The following is a 21,033-nucleotide window of genomic DNA, read 5'->3' on the forward strand; positions in this document are numbered from 1 at the left end:
GCGTGTAACTTTCTAGGTCTTGACCTCGTTTTGGAGGAAGAAATCAACAATATTGTCTTTAATGCTCTTTTCCAAAGCACTCTCATCCAGCCTTTATGAAAACAAAGCAATATGCAAATTGAAAAAATATATGTAGTCATCCATCTAAATGAACCTTTTGTTGAAAGATTGCTGTAAGTTTTCTCTGTATCCTCTGTGAACGGCAGATGAGACAGCTTGTGAGTACTGGGGTGCTGGATGGAGCAGTCAGTGCGCATTGTGCTCTGCCCACGCCGTCCCTGCTGCTGCACTTTTTTGAGTAGGTGGAAAGAGTTCAAATTGACAGGACTTGTTTCCTGCCCTTTGTGGAGTCGCAGGAGTGGAGCTGGCAGGCAGGCCGGGGCCAGCAGCAGGATACCCATATGCTGAAGTCATGCGGACTTCTCTGAGGTTGCAGTGTGCCCCAGCATACAGGGATCAACAGAGTGATGCTTAAAGAATAGTTTCATGTCTGTACCATGAGGTGGTTAGAAAAAGAAACAGTAGTTAAGTTCTCCGTAGGTTAAGTCTACAAGTTACTGGCTGAGGAAAAGAACCCTGCTGAGTGTAATACGAAGCTCTGAAGTGACCTTAGTTTCAGTAAGAACATGCAGAATTTCATGTATCATTGTGTATTTAAATATAACTTTAAATTAGACCATACTGGCATATTTAAACAGATAGAAGTCCTCTGTAATAGTGCTCCTTCAAATGCACTGCTGTGTTATTACACAGAAGTTGATGGCTGTGCTGTACAAAGTGGAAAGAGATGTTTGCTCTCTAACATGTTCTTTTTTAACTGTTTGAATAAACTCACTGTGAAACATTTCAGTGTTGTCACAAACCTCAGTCCTTCACGTTATTGTAAAATAATTATAAATTCACCCAAACCACAGCACTGTGATGAAGGCCTGCAGCACAGCCAGTCAGCCATCTGTTCCTTATAAACTGTTCCATTTTCAGAGAAAGGAGGAAACCAATTCAGATAATTTTAAGAGATTTTGCTTCATAATTCTGTGGTATTTTAATTTTTATGTTCAAACTTTCTTTTTTGCTGGCTTGGTTTGCCTTTTTCCATATTTTTGAAACCTGCCTTTCACTGCAGTTTAGAAGAACAACTTCCAGTAGAGGGTGAAGGTGAAGGTAGCAGTGTAGGAAACTAAATCAACTGAACAAATAAGAAATGCACCTCTAAAAGCTGGCTCCAGTGCCTCAGTTCTTTGGCAGTTACCGGAAAGTGCAGATATAAATTTTATTAAAGCACACATGAGTAGCAGTTTTTTTAGTAAAGATGGGGAAAAGAAAGGTAAATACGTATGACAGAAACTGAAAGAAAGAAGAAACTGTGCTTTCTTTGTCTAGTTTTAATACTATTTCAGCCTGCTCTCAGTAGGGTCCAAACTATATCTAAGCAAATGAATAGCTGATAGTGGCAGCTGAAACATCCAGTTTGCCAAAGGCACAGAAGAACAGTGGCTCAAAAAAAATCTGCCTTCACACTGTGATCCCTTAGGCTGCTTGCTGAGAATCATGAGAGAAGTCTTACAACTCTCCACCAGCCTCCAAGACCGGGCATCTCCTCAGGCCTGGTAGAGGAAAGCTGAAAAGTGGTCCTTTTTGAACTAGTCGAGTTTGATGTCTAATTACTTAATGGAGTCAAAGGTTCAGGGAACGCTGATGTGATGGAGTCACTGGAAACTGCTGCAAACTGAGAAATGTGAAAATGCCAGAGATTTCCCTACATCACATAGTTCAAGCAAGATTCTCACAGTCATCCAAAGAACCTGCAGTGGCTGATGAGATGAACTCTTCCTTTTTTCCGAGCCACTTATAGTCATTTGTATGTTTTAGTGGTATTTCATAGACAGCTTTGTAAAGTAAGACACGCAATGCGTTGTGTGACAAGGACAATCCAATATGATGTAACCATTTTGGTTCCTTTCCAGTCGCGGCCCTTATGGTCGGAATAGTGGATCCTCATCCTACAAGTCTGGAGCCAGCCCACCTGCTTCCCGTGAAAAGGACCATTTGTCAGCACTCTGCAGAAGTCAGCAGAATCCTGGTAACATCCATCAGAATTATGGGGTTTCTTCTCCCAGTAGCAGTAACTCAGGCTCATACAAAGGAAGTGACACCAGCCCAATAATGAGGCAAGTGTTTATCTAATCGCCCCAGCATTCAGTGCTCTGACTTACCTTCTCTGCACTGGAACACGCTGTCCAGATTGCTGAGCAAGTCATCTTGCTTCTCAGTGTAGGTGTGACTCTTCATCTGGGTGGTTTGACAGTCAGCAGGATGCTCCAGCCTGTATTCTCCTACCACTGTAAAAGCTTTATTATTTCAGCACAGTGGAACTAGAGGTTACTCTCAGTCAGAGGCCTCTTGTGGTTGGTTTTCACTCCAAGACAATCTCTTTAATGTGGTTTCATGCCACCAGTTCTAACATGGATTTACTGGTTCTTTCACTGAAGGGTCCTTTTAATTTGGTGAGAGTTGGGTGTGGTAGAATAGAAAATGTTATACACTCAGGCAGAAATTCATCCTGTTTAACTTTAGGCACCTGCCCAAGGAGTGCAGTTTCCTGAGCAGGAAAGAAAACAGATACCTGCCAGAAGATGCAGCAGTAGTGCAGAGACTGAATTGCTGCCATTCTACTGCTCTCCCTTTCTCTGTCAGACTACTGAACAGTTCTGGCACAGTAAATACACACTTAAACCTAGATACAGTGAATCGAGGTTTCAGTTTGTTCAATTTTGTAGCTCACATTTGGATCTAAACTCAGTTTTTCCACTAGCTTACTTGGCTATTACTTAGCTGAGTGCCATTGCCAGTGGTGTGGCTGTCTGCTCTTCAATGCTACACCCATTTTAGATGAGGTGATGCCTGGACATTTCAAAGTTAAATAACTCTCGATATCACTGCGCTGCAACCAGTCACAATACATAGTAAATGCTTTGTGATACCCACATATCAGCAGTTTCTTCAAGTACTTGACTTGGCAGAATGAGTCACTTGTGCTGACACTGAGAAGCCCCAGATGAATCAAGTGTAAACTCAGCTTTGTGTCGGTCAGTGTTGTGGGTTTTTTTTTTTTGGTAAGAGTGAAGAACCATAGGGGTGATGTTATGTGATGGCTTTTCTTTTTTTCTTTCCAGGCGATCGGGGAGATATTTGACTTGTGTTGATCACCACAGTGTTAAGTCACAAAATCCAGAGCAGTATTTGACTCCTCTGCAGCAGAAGGAAGTCACAGTACGGCATTTGAAAACAAAGCTGAAGGAATCTCAGAGCAAGCTCAAGGAAAGGTACATTTCATTTCAGAAAGAGGAGTTACAAACATTTATTCAGGAGCATTTGGGGATGGGAATCCTGAATGGTTTACTGATTTCTTGACCTTGTAAAGTTTCAACTAATAAATTTAGAATGTGATCAGTTTGGTTGTTTTAAGGTATTTCATGTTTTGTAGTTTGCTCAGTAAACATGCACCATGCAGCGTATATATAAACATGGCTCTTCTCCCTTCTTTGAAATTGCCTAATGAAATGTTTTCAAGGGATTTTTTTATCAGCCTGATTTAGAATCAAGACCTTTTATATATAAAAGTTTTGTCCCTGCAAATTCATATTACTTTAGTCTTCTATACTACCTCTGTCAGTGAAGTACGACTTCAAAATGTCCTCCTTCTTCTGTAATGAAAGAAAAGTTCTTGTACAAACCAGGGTGCCCACTTGTGTTTTTCTTGCTTATATTGAATTTTTCTGAAGAGCTCTTTGTATTGATGCTGAGAAGTGACAATGCATTATACAGTAACAGATGGCATTTGATTAAAGCTGGGCTTTGGGAGCTAGATATCCAGCACACGCAACCCAAGCGGGCACAAAGGGGCATTTGAATGGCCTCGCAGGCTGAGTCCTGTGGAACCCACAGTCCTGAGGGGTACAGCCCAGCCTCTGCATCTTTGAGGAGTGCAGCTTTCCTGCAGCGTCACATCAGCGTCAGCTCTGGCTGTACACACAGCTGCTCGCAGGCGCAGGCACTGCATGGCACGTGCTTCCCAGGAGACCATTTCTCAGTTCCTGTGGGGCAAGGCAGTAGGAGAGGTGCAGGTTCTGTGCTGATGGAATCTAACCTACAGACCATCGCTTGCGCCTCAAGATGTCAGGGGTTGTAGCACGACCCCCAAGCGTGCCACAGGTCTGCTGACTGTGTGCGGAGGTCAGTGTCCTCAGTCAGCAACCAGTGAGTCTTGGCAGGCCACCTACAGCTCTAGGGAGTGGCAGCAGGTGGTGTCTGGAGGAATGTGCCTCCTCCTTAGAGCATCTCTGCAGCCATCCCAGTGCTGTGAAGCCTCTCCACTAGCTGGCACTAACTGACCAGTCAGAGAAGTGTTACATTTTTCTCTTTCTCCAGGGAGACTGAAATAGAAGAGCTCAAAACTCAGCTAGGACGCATGAGGGAAGACTGGATTGAAGAAGAGTGTCATCGTGTGGAGGCACAGCTGGCCCTCAAGGAAGCGAAAAAGGAAATTAAACAACTCAAGCAGGTTATTGAAACCATGAAAAACAACTTGGCGGAGAAAGACAAAGGCATTCAGAAATATTTCATAGACATAAACATTCAAAACAAGAAACTGGAATCTCTGCTGCACAGCATGGAGATGGCTCAGAACGGCTCTCTGCGGGATGAGGATGTGTCTGACGCACCAGGGAAGCCACTGGCACTGTATGCCAAACTGCCAGACACCCTCATTGCGGAGGAGCAAGCTTTGGAGGTTGATAGTGGGGTGCTTCTAAATGAGGACGTAGCTAATGGGAACGATTTGTTTCAAGAGACTTTCACCACTGCAGGTGCTGAGTTGGCTGATCCAGCTTTCTTCATCTCTGCTGTGGATCAAGAGATGCTAGAAAGTGTTCCTGATGAAGAACTGAGGTCTTCTAGGAAGGAGAGGAGCAACATCGTGATGGTGGAACAGTCCGTCCAGACCGACGTGGTGCCATACAGCCTAAATGTGGAGCGGCTCATTCAGAACATCTTCGGATCTCAAGACGTCTCTCCTCTGAGCCCGCCTTCCTCACTGAAGGAATTGGGTGATTTTTCTTCTGGAAGCTTTAGTGATTCTGCTATAGTAGTGGACTTAACTCCAAGTGATCCAAACTCTGCTATCCTTTTGTCTCCTATGGAGTCTCCATGCAGAAAGGTGGATTATGGAGTTGATGAAAATCATGGCATGAAAGAACTTGATTTTACAGAAATGCGTGATGAAGTGTTCGGGTATGTAAATACTTCCTCTGAGAGAGGAATAATGCAGAGGCACTGGAGTGGCAGTCTCCTTGTAGATCTCCTGGCTGTAGCAGCCCCCATTGTACCCACTGTCATGTGGGTATTTAGTACTCAGAGAGGAGGAGTAGATCCCATTTACAATATTGGAGCGTTGCTCCGTGGGTGCTGCCTGGTGGCCCTGCACTCATTGCGTCGTACACCCTTCAATATTAGAACCTAAATTCCGCTGTCACTGGGCAGCAATGGGCTGAGGTAGAGAGTGGGGGATGAGAGATACAAAAAGATATTGTATATTCTGGCAGAGTCCATTGTTTTGCTCTTGAATACTTGATTTGCACTATAAATTGGTTCAAAAACATGTTCTTGTTTCCAAATGAAGAAAATTGAACCCTGTAGTTCCACAGAATGTTTTTAACTGACACAGCCCAGTACTGCTGCCTATAGTAGTCCTCCTGCTCCCAGTCACCAGGTCCCTCCCTCTGCTGGTGCTTTTCTCAGACCAGCACATCCACACAGTAACGAGGATCGGGGACAGCAGAGAGCTAGCACAGCTTTGTGGCTGTTTGCTGAGTTAGCCTTCATCTCCCTTTCCCTGTCCAGTTCACTGAGCAAATGCATAAACTCTGTGTTCTGCCTCATAGGCAGCACGAGGTGCATATGGGAACAAAAGGCCAGGGAAAGGCGGGATACTTCTGTAGGCAACAGTAACAAAACATTTGTGAAACTACAGTGTTAAGTAACATGGAGACTCGTTTCCACTAAGTGTATCACACATGTACTCTAAAAAGCATGCTAGCGCTTGCCATTTGTTGTCTGAAGCATCAATCCAATTTAAAGAAAAAAACTGTATTTCCCGACAGCTTCCAGCACATCCTTCATGCCTGTCTTGTGTAGTGCTCTTCTAAATCCTGCAATTGCTTGAGCATTCCACCAGTCTCGTGCGTATAAGGACTGTAACCACAATGTTCAGTTGTTGGGAGTCTTGAAACTGTTAGGACGATAAATATAGGCGTGGATACACTTTGAATTTTAATGTCGTTTTAGAGTCTTAATGTATTGGAACCTGATAGTCATTTGAACCCTGTGAAATACCATCTATAAATGTATTGTGTTTTAACTTATTGTTTATTTAATTGCTTTATTGTAAATTACCTTTATAATCACAAATTCAGTAAAGCATGTTAGAAATGTTAAGAATCTATGAGTGCTTTATTGTAGCGAAGCTGCTAAAAAATACTCCATTTCAGCTGAGACATCGCACATTCAGAGCAGGAGAGGCACTGCATCAGGGCGTAAGGAAGCCGTAGCATCCTGAAAAGAATCCTGAAAAGAGCTTGATTGAAAAAAACCTGCTTCCAGCTCCAAGAGGAAGCACTGCACAGAGGGCTGTGCTAGGTCAGCAATGCAGCTGCTGCCCCCTCAGCCGCACCCACACCACACTGACAGAAGCAAGGGACCTAATTATTAACTCAGTGCAATCCCAACTTGTAACTTCTCATCTCAGCGCTTCAAGAAGTGTATCAGGCTTCCTGGCATTTCACAGAAATCTAGAAGGCTTTGTGCAGAGCTGCAAAGTCCCAAGTACACACTGAGATGCACTGTGGCCCTCAAGCCATAAACTCTCTGTGCCCAAAACTTGAGATCTGTTCCTGAGAAGAGGCGACATCAGGTGGACACGGTGGAATTGGCTCCATGCAAACTTCCAGCAATATCTCTAGCCACCGAAACCTCGCTGCCCCCTCGTTCTCACCTACAGCCAAGCAAGTTTCCTCTGCAGTCTGGACCAGAAGAGGTCTCATGAGGCCTGATGGTACTGTGCATTGCTTTGCAGCTTTTGAGAGGCAGGCTGTTACCAGTAAGCCACAAAGAGAAAGAACGATGGGGCAGCACATAGCAAGTACTCAATGGCAACGATCGCTTTTTTCTTTAATTAGGTATGACAAAAGGGCCAAAATTAATATTAATAGGCTTCCTTTTTCCATGAATTTCATACAAACACGGCTTTCCATTATTCCTAAATGTCTCCTGTTGTGACTGAAAAAAAGCAATATGGAAAATGCTTTGGTCCTATTTCAAAATGTGAGGAAATGGAGCATCATATATTAGAGAAAGTGATCTTCAAGTGCAGGAGAAACATTCACTGTGACTGCCCAGGTTCCTTTTGTAGCAAGAAGGTAACAGAGCAGCACAAACCTCTCTGATGTTTAATATCCCAACAGCTTGAACTGATTTTAAACCACACTATGGCAGGCTCCATTTAGCAGCAGTGTTTTTTAAATGTGCTGTTTAAAAAACAGAGCTAACACTATAATAACATCACAGTTGCTTCCAGCTTTTAAAAACACCTTGTGCAGTTCTGAGAAAGCATTCAGTTGTATTCAGGGAGAGGCTGCACAGCTCCCAACACACAACAGGTAAAAACCCTGCTCTGATCTTTACCCAACATTCAGTTCTCTGCCATGGCAGAAGGAATCTGAGAAACACTGTTAACAGAACTACTAACTTCCACACTAGCTTTATTAATATGAAGACTTTTTTCCCCAATTACACTACCTATGCCATGAGTATGAAGTCTATATCTTTACTAGCTGTAGGAAGTAAAGCAGTGTGCTAGAAATGCAAAATTACCAACACAAATGAAATGAATTACTCCCCTATGCTCACATCAGCCTTTGTAACAGATGAACAGAATGCACCACTGTCATACAGCAATGCCACTGCCTGCAGCCACTGCAGTGTTGTCAGTAAGCATGGCAGCACAGGAAGCTGCAAGAGACAAAAAGATGGGAAATCCAATTAAGTGCTCATCTATAACCCTCCACCAAAGCACATACTGCTAGGAGTACACTTAAGGTCATCCACAACAAGGTCTTCTCATCTGTCCAGGTCAGTATGATCTCTAATGGATAATTCTAAATGTATAAATACTTTTATTAAAAAAAAAAAAAAAAAAAAAAAAAAAAAAAGAAAAAGCAGACACTCATATCAGGTAGGAAGCAAAAGATTCTTTAAAACTGTTTAATTACATGTTTCAGGTAAGCACAGACAATACAGTAGATTCCCCACCACAGAATATTTACATTCTTTTCCCTCGGCTGGAGCTGTTCATTAAGAGTGTCTCTCAATCACTTTTGCTCAATCATGTTTGCTGCAAAGAAGGGTACTGGAATAGAATTATTGTAGGAAATTTCATTCCATCAAGGCATGATTTTGTATGGTTTTGGGTTTGTTTTTTTTTCCCTTGAAGAACTACCTATTAGTAGTTCAAGATATTTGGGGAGAATTCTGGCTTCCAAGATGACTTGAAGAATGCACTGAAACGAAGCAGCGAGTTGAAGTCCTGGAAATACTTAAATTAATACCAGTATGCATGTTGTAGAAGTGAATCCTTCCACCGATGCCTGGTTACTGTTAGGAGAGTTTTACACCAATTTTGTTCTGTTCCTTTTTCATTAACCTCTGGGCCTCTTTCTCCATTTTCTTTCGTTGTTGTTCTGCTGCTCTTTTTTCCCTTTCTGCTAACTTCTGTTGTCTGTAATTAGAGAAAAAATGAACTGCTGAAGGAGTCCTACTTTCAGCATAGTTAACAAATACATTATTATAACTAATAAAGAACAGAGCCTTAGTCAACTGTAGTTAGTCTCAGAAGAGTTAGTATTTCATCACACTGAAGTCCTTTTCTCAGGATAATCTACTCTTAGACAGTAATATTTCTTCAAAATATTTTACAATCTAAAAGCAACTAAATTCTCAAAGATTAAGCAAATTAGTGCAAGTATCAGACTAGAACTAATTAGGAAGATCTGTCTAATAATGAAATTACCCATTTTTTTCAAATTCAGATCAACATGATTCAACTCAGTACATGAAGTTTGTGCCCCGCCTTTTCACCAGCAGAAGCACCTGCAGCCATCCTTTTTATACACAACTGCTATAGACGTCTTCCTTGTGATCAGATGAGGTTACTTAATATTCCCTTTCACATGCTCAGGATTTGTGTTGTGCTCTATTGTTCAATACAAATACAGCCTTTAAGGAAGTAGAAAATAATAAGAAAGTCTTCAGTTGTGTGTCTTTTTCAAGCAGTGATAAGAAATAATGCTAAACAGCAAATGTTACTAGCTGCCAGATCAGAGAATCTAAAGAAACAAGTTTCCAGTTTCTACTTCCCTTTCAAGAGAGAACACATTACTGAGTGGCATGGAGTCAACATTCTCCTTATTAGAGAAGAAAAAATAGCCAAGCTGCTTGTGGAGTGACTTTACAATTAAAAAAAACAATGAAGAATGAAAGCATCATTCATTGGGAAAGGGTAAACTTCATAAAGATTTGATAAGAATAAAGAACAATTCATTAAAAGAGAATGAAGAAATCTAATAGAATCATACAATAGAATTGCTCAGGTTGGAAAACACCTTAAAGATCATTGAGTCCAACCATACTACCCTAATTCTAACAACCTCTGCTAAATCATGTCCCTGAGCACCACATCCAAGCAGTCTTTAAACACATTCAGGGATGGTGACTGAACCACCTATTCCAACCTTTCAGTAAAGAAGTTTTTCCTGATATCCAACCTAAACTTACCCTGGTGCAACTTGAGGCCATTTCCCCTTATCCTGTCACCTGTCACCAGTGAGAAGAGACCAACCCCGTATCACAGTAAGCACCTTTCAGGTATTGGAAGAAAGCAATAAGGTTTCCCTTCAGCCCCCTCTTCCCCAGACTGAACAGCCCCAGTTCCTTAGATACAGCAGCAAGGAGTTTACTTTCAAATCTGCTAGCTGCACACATGCATTCAACCGTGTAAAAACAGAAAAGTTAAAGCTGGCTGCACTGAGACAACCTGCTTCAGTAGATTTTCAATTACAGACAAACTGAGCACACAACTTCAAACAAAGACTACATATTAGTTTTGTGTTTGACAGTGGTAGAAGGAGAGGGACTGCTATTAAATTAACTGCCAGAAGTTCTGCTATTCTCTAATAAACTGCTCTACTGCCATGGAAGAAGCTTGTAATTTACAGCAAGATCTACACCTCCCAGTCAGAAGGGAAGAGTCACATAGTGAAGTTCCATAGAGCCACATGAAATGCTAAGCAATTCTTCTATGCAACTGCTGTTGCAAAGTAAAGAGAGTCAAGCAGGCCGTGTCTTTTTCCCCACCACCATGAACTGCACAAGGCAGAACACTACACAGATTCCTGTATGAGGTTTCCATGCCCTCTACTGGCTGAGTAATTTTACTAGACTTTATTGAAGTCCAGATGAGTAGAGACCTTCTGCTGGAGGTGATACAAAGTCACCAAGAATAAATACACGCAGTGTATTTATATATGTATTTATGTATGTGCATACCACACAGTGATCACCTTTCCACTGCTCTGCCACTTGGCCATTATTCTCTGAACTTTATTCCAAACTTCCTACTTGTTTTCAACATGAAGTTACCACCTCTCAGGATCATCTCAATAGAAAGCCTATGACAAACTACAGCCATAACTGAGTCACTTGGATCCAAAGGAGGTTAACTGTTGCCACTGGAAAAAAGAAAATATGGTACTATAAATTCTAAAGGTACGTATGGGTATCTACAATTTGCAGAAGTTACCAAGTTCTAACTAACTTCAATAAATTGTAAATAAAAGTGAAAATTCAGCTTTGCATTCACCATGCTGACTAACCACTGACTGGAAAGTTTTGGTGCAACAGCCCAAAACCTGCTGGGCAGTGGGGAACAAACAACAGGAGCTTCTCAGGTTACATGGCTTACTCCTCAGCACGCTGATTTCTGGAAGCACGTGGCTTACTGCATATACTTGCTCCAACCCTTACACGTGTGTATTAAAATCACCACAGCAGATGACAGAGGAACAGTCTTCCCTGCTATTAACACATTTAACACACCACAGCTCATTTTTGCATGGTTGTGCAGCACTCCACTGCTACACAAAAATGATTCCACTCTAAGATACTTCTGCACCCTGAGCACCAACAGGTACCCAGACAGAGCCAGCTAATGGCCACCCTCATGTCCTCCCTCCACACACACAGACCCACACTCGTTCCATTCTCAGGAAGCACTGCTGGAGTCAGCATTACCACTGTGGTGGATCAGGAACACCGTTCACCAACCAGCAAAATGATCTGAAATCTTCAGATCATTTTGTAGATCAAAACTCAGTCTCTTAGCATTAAGAATAGACTCCAGATCGCTTCTTTACTGCGGTCTGTTGAAAAACAGAGCCAGGGCTGTCATGTTCTAAAGTTGTGTGTTAAACTCTGGATGTTAATTACACCACAGATGTCTACTGCAAGACAGACTGTAAATCCAGAAGGTATTTCCTACCAATCTTGCTAAAAATCAGCCAGCATTTTCCTCAATTAAAGAAAAACACTAACTCAGTGTGTTGTGAATAGAACAACGGTGTTCTTCACACAGCTGGGATGAACTCACACAGTCATCAGCTGTATTGAGGCAGCCATTCATCGCAGGCCAAGAGATATGCAAAACACACAGTTCTAAGCATACTCTATTTACCTGAAATATTTGACAGCTATACTTCCCTGCTAAAGCAAGTAAAGCTCAATACTGTTCAGTGGGGCAGAGTAGGAAGTCTGAAAGTTCACTACTTGAGCCGAAGCCTTTCAGTTGTAAAAATATGTCAGGCTCAAATCTTTACAACAGTTTCTATCAAGTAAGATGAGAAATTTGAAAAACAGAGTCGGGGGAAAATGCCACTGCTATTCCCACATAAGTAGTCCCTCTCACTCTGTATTCTAGAGCATGAACATGACCACTAGCAAACAATACGCCTTTGGCCGTTCCATGAAAATCGACTACGCAGACCATTATCACTCCAGAAATACAGACACATGCACATACTAGATTATTAGCAGCAGGTAAATTCTCTAAGACAAGACTGTGCCTGGGAAAGCTTAATCACTTGTTTTTAATAGTCTTAAAAACAGATCTTAATGGAACGCAGCAAGATTTCACTAAAATACAATGCAGCCTCTGCAGACAGCAGAAGTTATTTCATTTCCCAGTCCCACTGCCTTTCATTGACTATGTCTGGTGCACCACAGCCTCAGTGGACTGCACTTTTGATATTGAAGATCTTACTGAGCCTGCCGCTTTTCCTGACAAGAAAGGCAGTCCTTGGAAGACAAACAACCCAACAAAATCCATCATCACATAACTTTCACTATTACATCACTATATATTAAAGCTTGAAATAAAACAAAGTAACAGAAGTCACTGCCAATTCAAATCACTGCGTGCAATTAGCTTAAATTCAATCTGTATCTTGTTACCATTCGTACTCTTTCAACTTCTTAAAAGGGAAAAGCAAACAGAAGAAAACAGATAAGGAATTCACACTAGTTTTGTGAGACACAGAGAACTAGAAAAGTACTATCACAAACAAACCTGCACTTCATTCTTCAACATTAAAAAAGTTTATGTGGTGCTACACTATTTTCAGTTACCTAAGAACTTCTTCTGCCTGCCAGGCAGCATCTTCCTCTTCTTCCCAGGCATTAGTATTTTCTTGCCAAGTATCCAAGTCTCCCAATTCAGGCTGAAACAAAACAAGAAAAGCTCTAACAACATGGACAAAAAGGTAGAAAAAGCACCTATTTTTAACCTTGATGCTTCAGACTTCCAGAAATATGAGATACCATCAGTTATCACCAATTTGTTATTCCCTGTTCTAAAACTGATTTTTTTGCCTTTATATTGTTAGCATAAATCTTTAGATTCTATTGCTGGTGAACAAAGGAAAGAAGGAAGCACTACAGTGCATTTTTAGGAAGGAGAAGACAAGTTAAGCAGATGGCATTAAGGACTTCTGGGAGTTGCATAGACAAACCAACACGTATATCCACATTTGTCCGTTATCCTCGGAATGATGTTTTTCTTCAATAAAGTCCTGTCCTGAATTATTTTCATTATGACAATCCAAGAAAGCAGTATGACCATTCTGTACTGCTTTCTGCCTGGATCTTTCATCCAGTGTGTTAAACAAAACACTGTTAAAGAAGGCAGAAGAAAGCAAGCATTTCCCTCTAGATGTTGTTTGTTAAGGAGTAAAATTAGAAGACTTTCCAAAGACAAACTCTACAGAAGGAGAAGGAGAAGGTTAAAAATGGGTACAAGATTATAAAGCTAAGATAACCCAGAGGCTTTCTAGAAAAAAAAACTCCTACTCTTTCACTAGGAACTTACTGTGTGAAGTCCATAAAATGCATAGTCCATTGGTTTAGAGGATTTGCTAGTAAACAGGCACTTTAAAACTTCCTACTTTTTAACCATTGGTCTGTTAAGCTTCACAATAGAGAAAGTTAGTTAAAATTAGATCAACCACTTCATTAGTTTGAACCAAATACTCAATGTAAAAAGCATTTATTTTATTCCACAACTATTCCTTTTGCTCCCCACAACGCAGAATATTCTTAGACAGTCATTTACCTGTCAAATAACAGATAAATATTTTGAGTGCACTTACAGACTGGTGAATAAAAGGAATATCTTGTGTAGCTGCTAATCTGCTAGAGAATCCTGCGTTTCCTTCTGGAACTCCAAAAGTTAAAGGCTCTCGTTTTTTAATAACTATCTGGAGAACAACAAAAAAAAAAGAAAAGAAAAAAAAGAGATAGGTCAAAGATTCCCTGGAGACCATACAGGTCTGTGCCTACGAAGGCAGTGCCATACAACACTGCACTGCCTCAAATCTGCTCAGGTTCTGGAAGCTGTACAGCTGAATCAACTTGCAAGCAGGAGAAGCAAAATGCACAAGACACAAGAATTCCCTCCTCCACCCCACTAGCTGTTACTTAAGTCACATGAAAACAGATTGTATTAAAACACAGAGGGGGCACAAAACAAGATCCAATTAGCACATCTCATCAGTATTCATGAGCTAGTAATTACATTAGACACTCCTTGGAAAAATCCCATTTTCATGATTGGTCAAAGTAAGATAGTACACTTGGGGGTAGCACTGAACAACTAAACTGTTTTAGAACACAAGCTAACTCAGGTTCATCAACAGCACTGCTGTGCAGACAACCTAAGCTTCAACAGTCAAAATGCAACTTGCTATCCTATCAACTGGTAAAGCTCTGTACTAATTTGGCAGAAAAATGAGCACTAATGCTCCTCTTGAAAGGTATGCTAACAAGTTTAACATGGCTGCTAAGTTCACATTTCCCTTATCTGTTTTGACCTCAAGACATGCACTTTCCCACAGGTATGAGTGTATGCACAGTAAAAGAAATTGAGATCTATGTCTTCTGGAAGCAGTGGAGAGGTAAAGTAGGCCAAATGAAACAAGTGGGTAAGTGTCATCTCCAGTTCATAGAAGCTCAGGAGAATCAAAGTCAGAAGGGACCTAGGAGGTCTCTAGTCCAATATCATGCTCAAAGCGTCATTAGCTCTGGTTTATGCAGTTGAGTTATGAAAACCTCCACAGAAAGAGGCTGTACATCCTCTCTGGGCAGCTTGTTCTGGTGCAAAAGTTTTTCAGTCAACTCAAAGACCTGTATGTACCTAACTAGATTTCAATACAGAAACAAAACAGAAAAGTTCATAGTGTGGATGCTATTGTGGAGACACTCTTCAGTCTTGCTTCCCTAACAAAATCTGATCTTTGAAGAGCAAACTATTTTGAAATATCAGCTCCCTAATAACATTTGCTTCAATAACTGACAAAACAACCACTGGTTTCTGAAACAGCAGTTACCATGCCAAACATCAGTAAGAGCAGGACACAGAATGTCTCTTTTGAAATAACTGAAAGGTATGGAAGGTAGCTTAGTGCAGCGGTTCTGGCTTCAGAACTAGAAGTGATTTGAGGGCTTTCACCTTTATACTTCCTGTAACACTCACACTATGAAGTTCATAATAAATTTCCAAGAACATTATAACAGAAGATGTAAACACAAACTAGAATCTCATCTGAGTCAGAATCAGCATTTTAAGTGGATGGGTTAGATTACTATCCTCATTTCAACAAGGCAACACAATTTTGCCTGAAGCACTGTATGTAGGCTGCCAATTTACTGATAGCCTATCTTAAAGCCCTCAGTAAGTACAGTTGAAAGCTCTATACCTACTTTTTGAGTTTTTCTTATAGTTGGTGTCATATCTTTAAAATAATCAGGTTCCATTTGTTCCACAGCATTTTGCTGAGCTGCCACGTTACCATTGCCACCTTCAATCTTCACACTGGTAGGTGCATCTTCATCCCATGAAGACCAGTCTTCTACTTCCGGCTGGAGAAGTGAACAGTAAAAGTTAATGTTATTTGCAAGTAAAAACTTGTCTTGTTGTATCTTGCTAAGACAGTAGAACTGGCATAACAGACAATCACTTAAAGTGATAAGTCACCTACCACTGAAGCAATTACCTGTTTGGGAACAGATGAATAATCCACCGTTGTTGGCAAAGTTATTTGGTCTCCACTTAACTTTCGCCCTCTTCCAGACCTGAAAGAAAAATGTAGGATTCCTCCAAGCTCTGAAAACATGAGCACTAAGTTTAAAAAAAAAAAAAAAAAAAAAAAAAAAAAGGGAGTCTGAGAACAGTACTACTGCAGTCATGGCTAAAACATTAAGTGCTTAAACTATCCTAGTATTAACTGCTAGTCAGAGACTGCTAAACAAAGGAATTTCATTCCTAAAGTTGTGTTCACACGAACATCAAAGTGCAATATACTGTTCATATTTCTTTAAGAATTGCTTCTCCTTTGTTTCCATGACTGTTTGAAAAGAGACAAATTTAATCAGTTATTTGCATATAGTTGGTTATAATTTTTAGATTGTCAGTGCTTAAGAAGCAAATACTACAGCTCCAGATTGCCATTTCCACTGGAAGCTGAGAAATATTTCTACTGATCTGTGTTTAGCAAACTGCTTGCCGAGTTGCTTTATTTAAAGCCCCTCTCAAGCACTTTTTCCTTCAGAATCCAAATAGAGATAGCAAAATATTATACAAGTCAACAGCTTCTGTTCAATACATTTATTTCAAGAACGTTCTTTCAGCAATAGTTTTTTAGCAATTGTATTAGGTAATTTTAATTGAAAATTAACACTAACGCGTTGCTAATAAATGTAGGTATTTACTTAATGGCAACACTCAAAGATCACAGTAACACCTGAAATATTCTTAGCTGACATTTGCTACATTTTAAAACATTATAACACAAGAGAATGAAATTCAGACCCTGAAAGTGCAAACTCCTATAACAAGATGGTCATGGAAGAGTGAAGATGTGATTACTGCTACTATTGCAGCAAAGCTAACATTTGGAGATCAAAACCACAGTTTTTACTATTATAGAACATTCCACCATCATGTCAGAAGAGCTGAATTGCATGTAATTGCTCTACTGTATACCGGTGAGTTATAAGATTATCATTTTTCCTACTTTGGGCCCAACGGAATCTTCCATGGGAAAGATCAGATGCTATTATCAAATCTTCACTTGATATAATTAACTCTAGCCCATTTAGAAACTGTTATTTTAAGCTGACATAGGTTAGGAGTAAAGACAGGCTGAAACATAAAGGTTTCCTCAAGAGGAAACCAGCATAATTTCATCTACCAAAGTTCCTGAAAATCTTTACAGTAATACAACAGAAACAAAGAGCACAATAACAGTATCCAATAGAGCAAGTTCTCAGCTACAAAATACTAATTTTCAGCACAGTCACCATCATTAGCTGTGCTTTTTCATCAACAATGAACACCCTGCATGCCACACTTATAAAAACCTGTACCAGTGGAGGTGACCCACTCTCACTGCTGAAATGCATCATCCACCACCTCACTGTGCTCACAGCCTCTCTTTGGTCCCCGTAAGCGTTCAGGATGTGCTAAAGAATGTCAATGCGTGCCACTTTTATGCTTGGGAGAATTCAATGTCACACCTTTGCTCTAAATGCACTTCCACGTCAGACACCACTTTGTCAGTGCCCCTCTGCTGCCACCTGTCACAGAGCAACAACATGTAGTGGCATATTGGTGGGAAGGTTCAGACTCTACTGCTGTACTACCAACACCCACCCCTGACCCCACATCGTGGGTCAAGATAATAAAGTAAGAGGCATTACTTTCAGAGCAGCCCCCATAACCACTTTAAGTCTTCAGTCTTTGAGACGGAAGCTTACAGACATCTAGCAGACTTAAAGTCTCCCCTATGTTAAGAAATCAAAACAAATACAGAACAGAAAAGCAGTGACCAACTGTACAACAACCAAGACAGAGTACAATCTAAATTTGTGCTATGTAGTTTGCACACAGATTCAATCCCTGAGCAGGTTCCTAACAAAAATATTACTTTGGCAACTAAATTTCAACACATCATTTCCAGATGACGCCCTTGGAAAAAATGATGTCTTCATACAAATGGTAATATACTACTGCAGTGTAAACAGCAATGCATTTTTCTGTTTAATTTTTCCTTTGGCCTATTTGCCTTTATATATGCAAATACATAAGATCTGTTTTAATCTTCTCCAATAGATACATGACCAAAGGAAAAACAAAACCCCCTCAAACACACCAGGAACATCTGATTCTTAGGCTGAGTTGATTCTGTTGTGTCTATAGGAAACACAAGTCTGGAAACGTCCTCCTTTAAACTTGTACAACATGCTTTTCTTTAATAGTCTTCTAAGCCAGCACTTCAGCTGATGCAACTCCTTACTGAAATGATCCAGAAGTCAAGCTAATGACTCCAACTAGTGGTTCGTAACACCAATCTAGCAAAAGTTATAACGCTGACAAAGATGAAGAGGGAAGAAGCAACTTCTGTTGTACAACATAGGAAACAGTATGCTACACACAGCAGCACCAAAGGAGGCTACATATCCCCAGTCCTTCTCGGAAGGGCACACCATGCTTATAGGAACATAATTTTTCATTCCCAATCACTTCCTCACCTGCTCGTTTCAATTATTACAATCATTCAGAAGTTGGAAAAGAAAAAAGTAACTGTCATTGCCTCCCAAGCAACATTAGACAGATACTGATTAGTGCTCTGAAGGTCAAATGTCTCAACATTTCTTGGTTTTGTTTACCCTTACTACCCAGCAGCATCGATGTTTGTCCACAGCATGAAATAACTTGAGATCTTAAACAGAATAAAATTTCATCTTATATTTTATTTTGATTTTATTTATACCTATTGATTTTATTTATACCTATTATTTGCTAGGAACGAAGGTTTAAAGCATTTCATTAAAAAGAAAAATCTAAAAAGTTGCCAAGCACAATGCGTAGGTTTGATGACTAGAAAGATGAAGAATCTCTGAAAGCTAAAATTAAGAACTAATTTAAAACTATGCAATCCAAATAGGTACAAGCTCATATCCATCTAATTAAAATGCACATTTCATTCAATCACATTTACTGGTTATCAGGTATACCCATAAACAGGGATGCATTATAAGAAAACAGGATTTATCAAACTATGCTCCAGAGCTGACATTAAAATGGAAAATTATCTGTGGTTAATGGACTGAAACAACTTGATCCACTTACATGCATATGTGAACATTTCTAATTTTTCATTCTTTCAACTAATTGTTACGAAGAGTTCTGCTGTTTTTCATTCCCAATCACTTCCTCACCTGCTCATTTCAATTATTACAATCATCCAGAAGTTGGAAAAGAAAAAAGTACTGTCATTACATCTGCTAAACAATTATTTGCTGCTACTGCGTTCAGTAAAGGTCCATATACTGTAGCAGCTCAGTTGGTTGCTATTTTTAAGTGTTTGAAAACTTGAAGGGCCAGTGTTCTTGATCCACTTTAGAGTTCAAATTACAAAGCTAAAGCTAACTTCTCTGAAGTCATAAGCAGCATTAAAATCTATCTTCCTAAAACTTCAACAGGGTTGGAAAGAATGAAAGCTTCCTATTGAACCCTTTATAACTATAAATCTTGATTATTTTTTTAATGCTTCTAGACACTACACTTCTGCATTCATGAGTTTACAACTCAGAAGAACACTACGTGGTTTTGCTTACTGTTGTAAGGCATAAAGCATTTTCACAAAGAAAACGGAGGGAATAAAAAAATTCTTTTGAACTTTAAACACTGCCCTCTGAACATCTGAATGAATCTTTAACAGGCAGAAGAACCCAGAAATCTCAATAAACTGTTTCTTGTCAAAGCAAGAAAAGAATCAGCTACATTTCATTATAATGAAAGCCCACTGACTGATGACCAGGTGGATGCTGCCATTAACTGAACTATTATAAAACAAAATACCACTCACTGAATACTTTTTAAAAGTTGGATGACAATTTTCATTCATTTGACACAGGACAGCATTAATAGGCAATTTTTAAACCCTGTCACACCTATTCAGAAAACGTTAATCATTAGAGCTAACATAACACAAAACACACTGACTCATAACTGCACTACACAGACTCTTGAGTTCCAAAGGAATATGCAGATTAAAGAATGAATTTGACTTATTTTCTATGTCTGAATTAGTAGCAAAATCAGAATTAGGAAAAGAGGTGTGTGTGCTCTGGGGAGAAGGAAAGAAGAGAAAGAATCTGTAATTAAAACAGAAAAGGTAACTAAATTAAGCCACGTTTACCTGCATATTAACTTTTTAATAAAAGAAAGCAGAGCTGCCAGGCAAGTACAGATTTTAAAGAGCCGAAACTGTGTTACGGCCATGGTGAGAAACCCTTCCTGCAAAAGAAAAAAAAAAAAAAGTTAGATGTAGCACATCATACACCCTTACACAGTCCTTAAAGCCATTTCCTTAGTTGCTCATAAACAGGGAGCATTCTGTGAAGTTACATTACTGCCAAATAAGGGAAAAGGTTTCTGGAACAGATTCTGTCTCCTATCTGGACATGTCAATTATATAGATAACACAAGCACATAATGAACACAGTCTTTAAACAAATTGCAGGCAATTATAGGTAAAGATACAAAGATATTTTTGAAGGAGAAGCACTTGCTGTTGATGGCAGTGATTGTACAGCTGATACACTTTACACTAACAGTGCACGGAGAAAAGAATTACGACCAGTAAAAAGCTCACACTTCCTTGACCAAGTCTCGCCTACATAAATAAAAGATGAATAGGAAATCAACATTGAGTGAGAACCCAGAGCTGATGGCTTAAATTTTACAGTTATTTTAATTGGAGATGTGTGACGAGACCAAACACTCTATTTTAGCTACCAGTGTCATTGAAAAACTCATCAGAAGTGACAGATTCTGTTCATCCCACGTGCACTACAGCACAAGTTAATCTCCCAGATACATCAGTGACCCTATGCCGAACCAGATCATGCTAGGAAACTCAGACAAGCAAAAACTGACCTTTGGCTGGAACCACTTATTCTGGCTGCTATTTTTAAGTGTCAAATTGACAATCTAGATAATTTAAACTCATCATACTGCATTTATTTCAACAGATCCCCTCAAGCACAAGCACAATGCAAACAAGTTAGAATAATATGCAAGGATCCCTTAAATAATATTCAAGGATTCTCTTTCTCTCTTTTAAAAGTGAACATTTCAGAGTAAGAAAGAAGAGATTAGGCTTCACAAATAGTTTTTAATTATATACAGCTACAGTTGTAACAACATTTTCTCTTGCAAATTTAACATACCTCCTGGTGAGTAGAGAAGGCAGCCTGTGACATTTTCCTCAGGCCATGAGTATTCCATGGAAGAACAGCTTGATTTCAAAT

General features: G+C 39.9%; 2 protein-coding genes across 2 annotated transcripts in view; one reads left to right on the forward strand and one right to left on the reverse strand.

The window, feature by feature from the left end:
- The window catches only part of SYBU (syntabulin), a gene marked incomplete at both ends in the record, with an annotated part of 42,039 nt that extends 36,521 nt beyond the window's left edge, over nucleotides 1-5,518 (forward strand). The window contains 3 exons of the mRNA XM_079533105.1: nucleotides 1,965-2,168; nucleotides 3,174-3,323; nucleotides 4,429-5,518. Of these exons, the coding sequence (XP_079389231.1) occupies nucleotides 1,965-2,168; nucleotides 3,174-3,323; nucleotides 4,429-5,518 (1,444 nt within the window). The remainder of the gene's footprint in view (nucleotides 1-1,964; nucleotides 2,169-3,173; nucleotides 3,324-4,428) is intronic.
- Nucleotides 5,519-8,709: 3,191 nt separating this feature from the next.
- On the reverse strand, nucleotides 8,710-20,002 carry EBAG9 (estrogen receptor binding site associated antigen 9; the record flags this gene model as incomplete). The annotated part of the gene is made up of 6 exons (XM_079534046.1): nucleotides 8,710-8,830; nucleotides 12,790-12,881; nucleotides 13,809-13,916; nucleotides 15,418-15,576; nucleotides 15,711-15,789; nucleotides 19,920-20,002. 6 exons carry the CDS (start codon nucleotides 20,000-20,002, stop codon nucleotides 8,710-8,712), a joined length of 642 nt encoding a protein of 213 aa, XP_079390172.1.
- Between the last annotated feature and the right edge of the window lie 1,031 nt (nucleotides 20,003-21,033).

Source organism: Tetrao urogallus (assembly GCF_951394365.1).
Source record: "Tetrao urogallus genome assembly, chromosome: 3".
NCBI lineage: Eukaryota > Metazoa > Chordata > Aves > Galliformes > Phasianidae > Tetrao > Tetrao urogallus.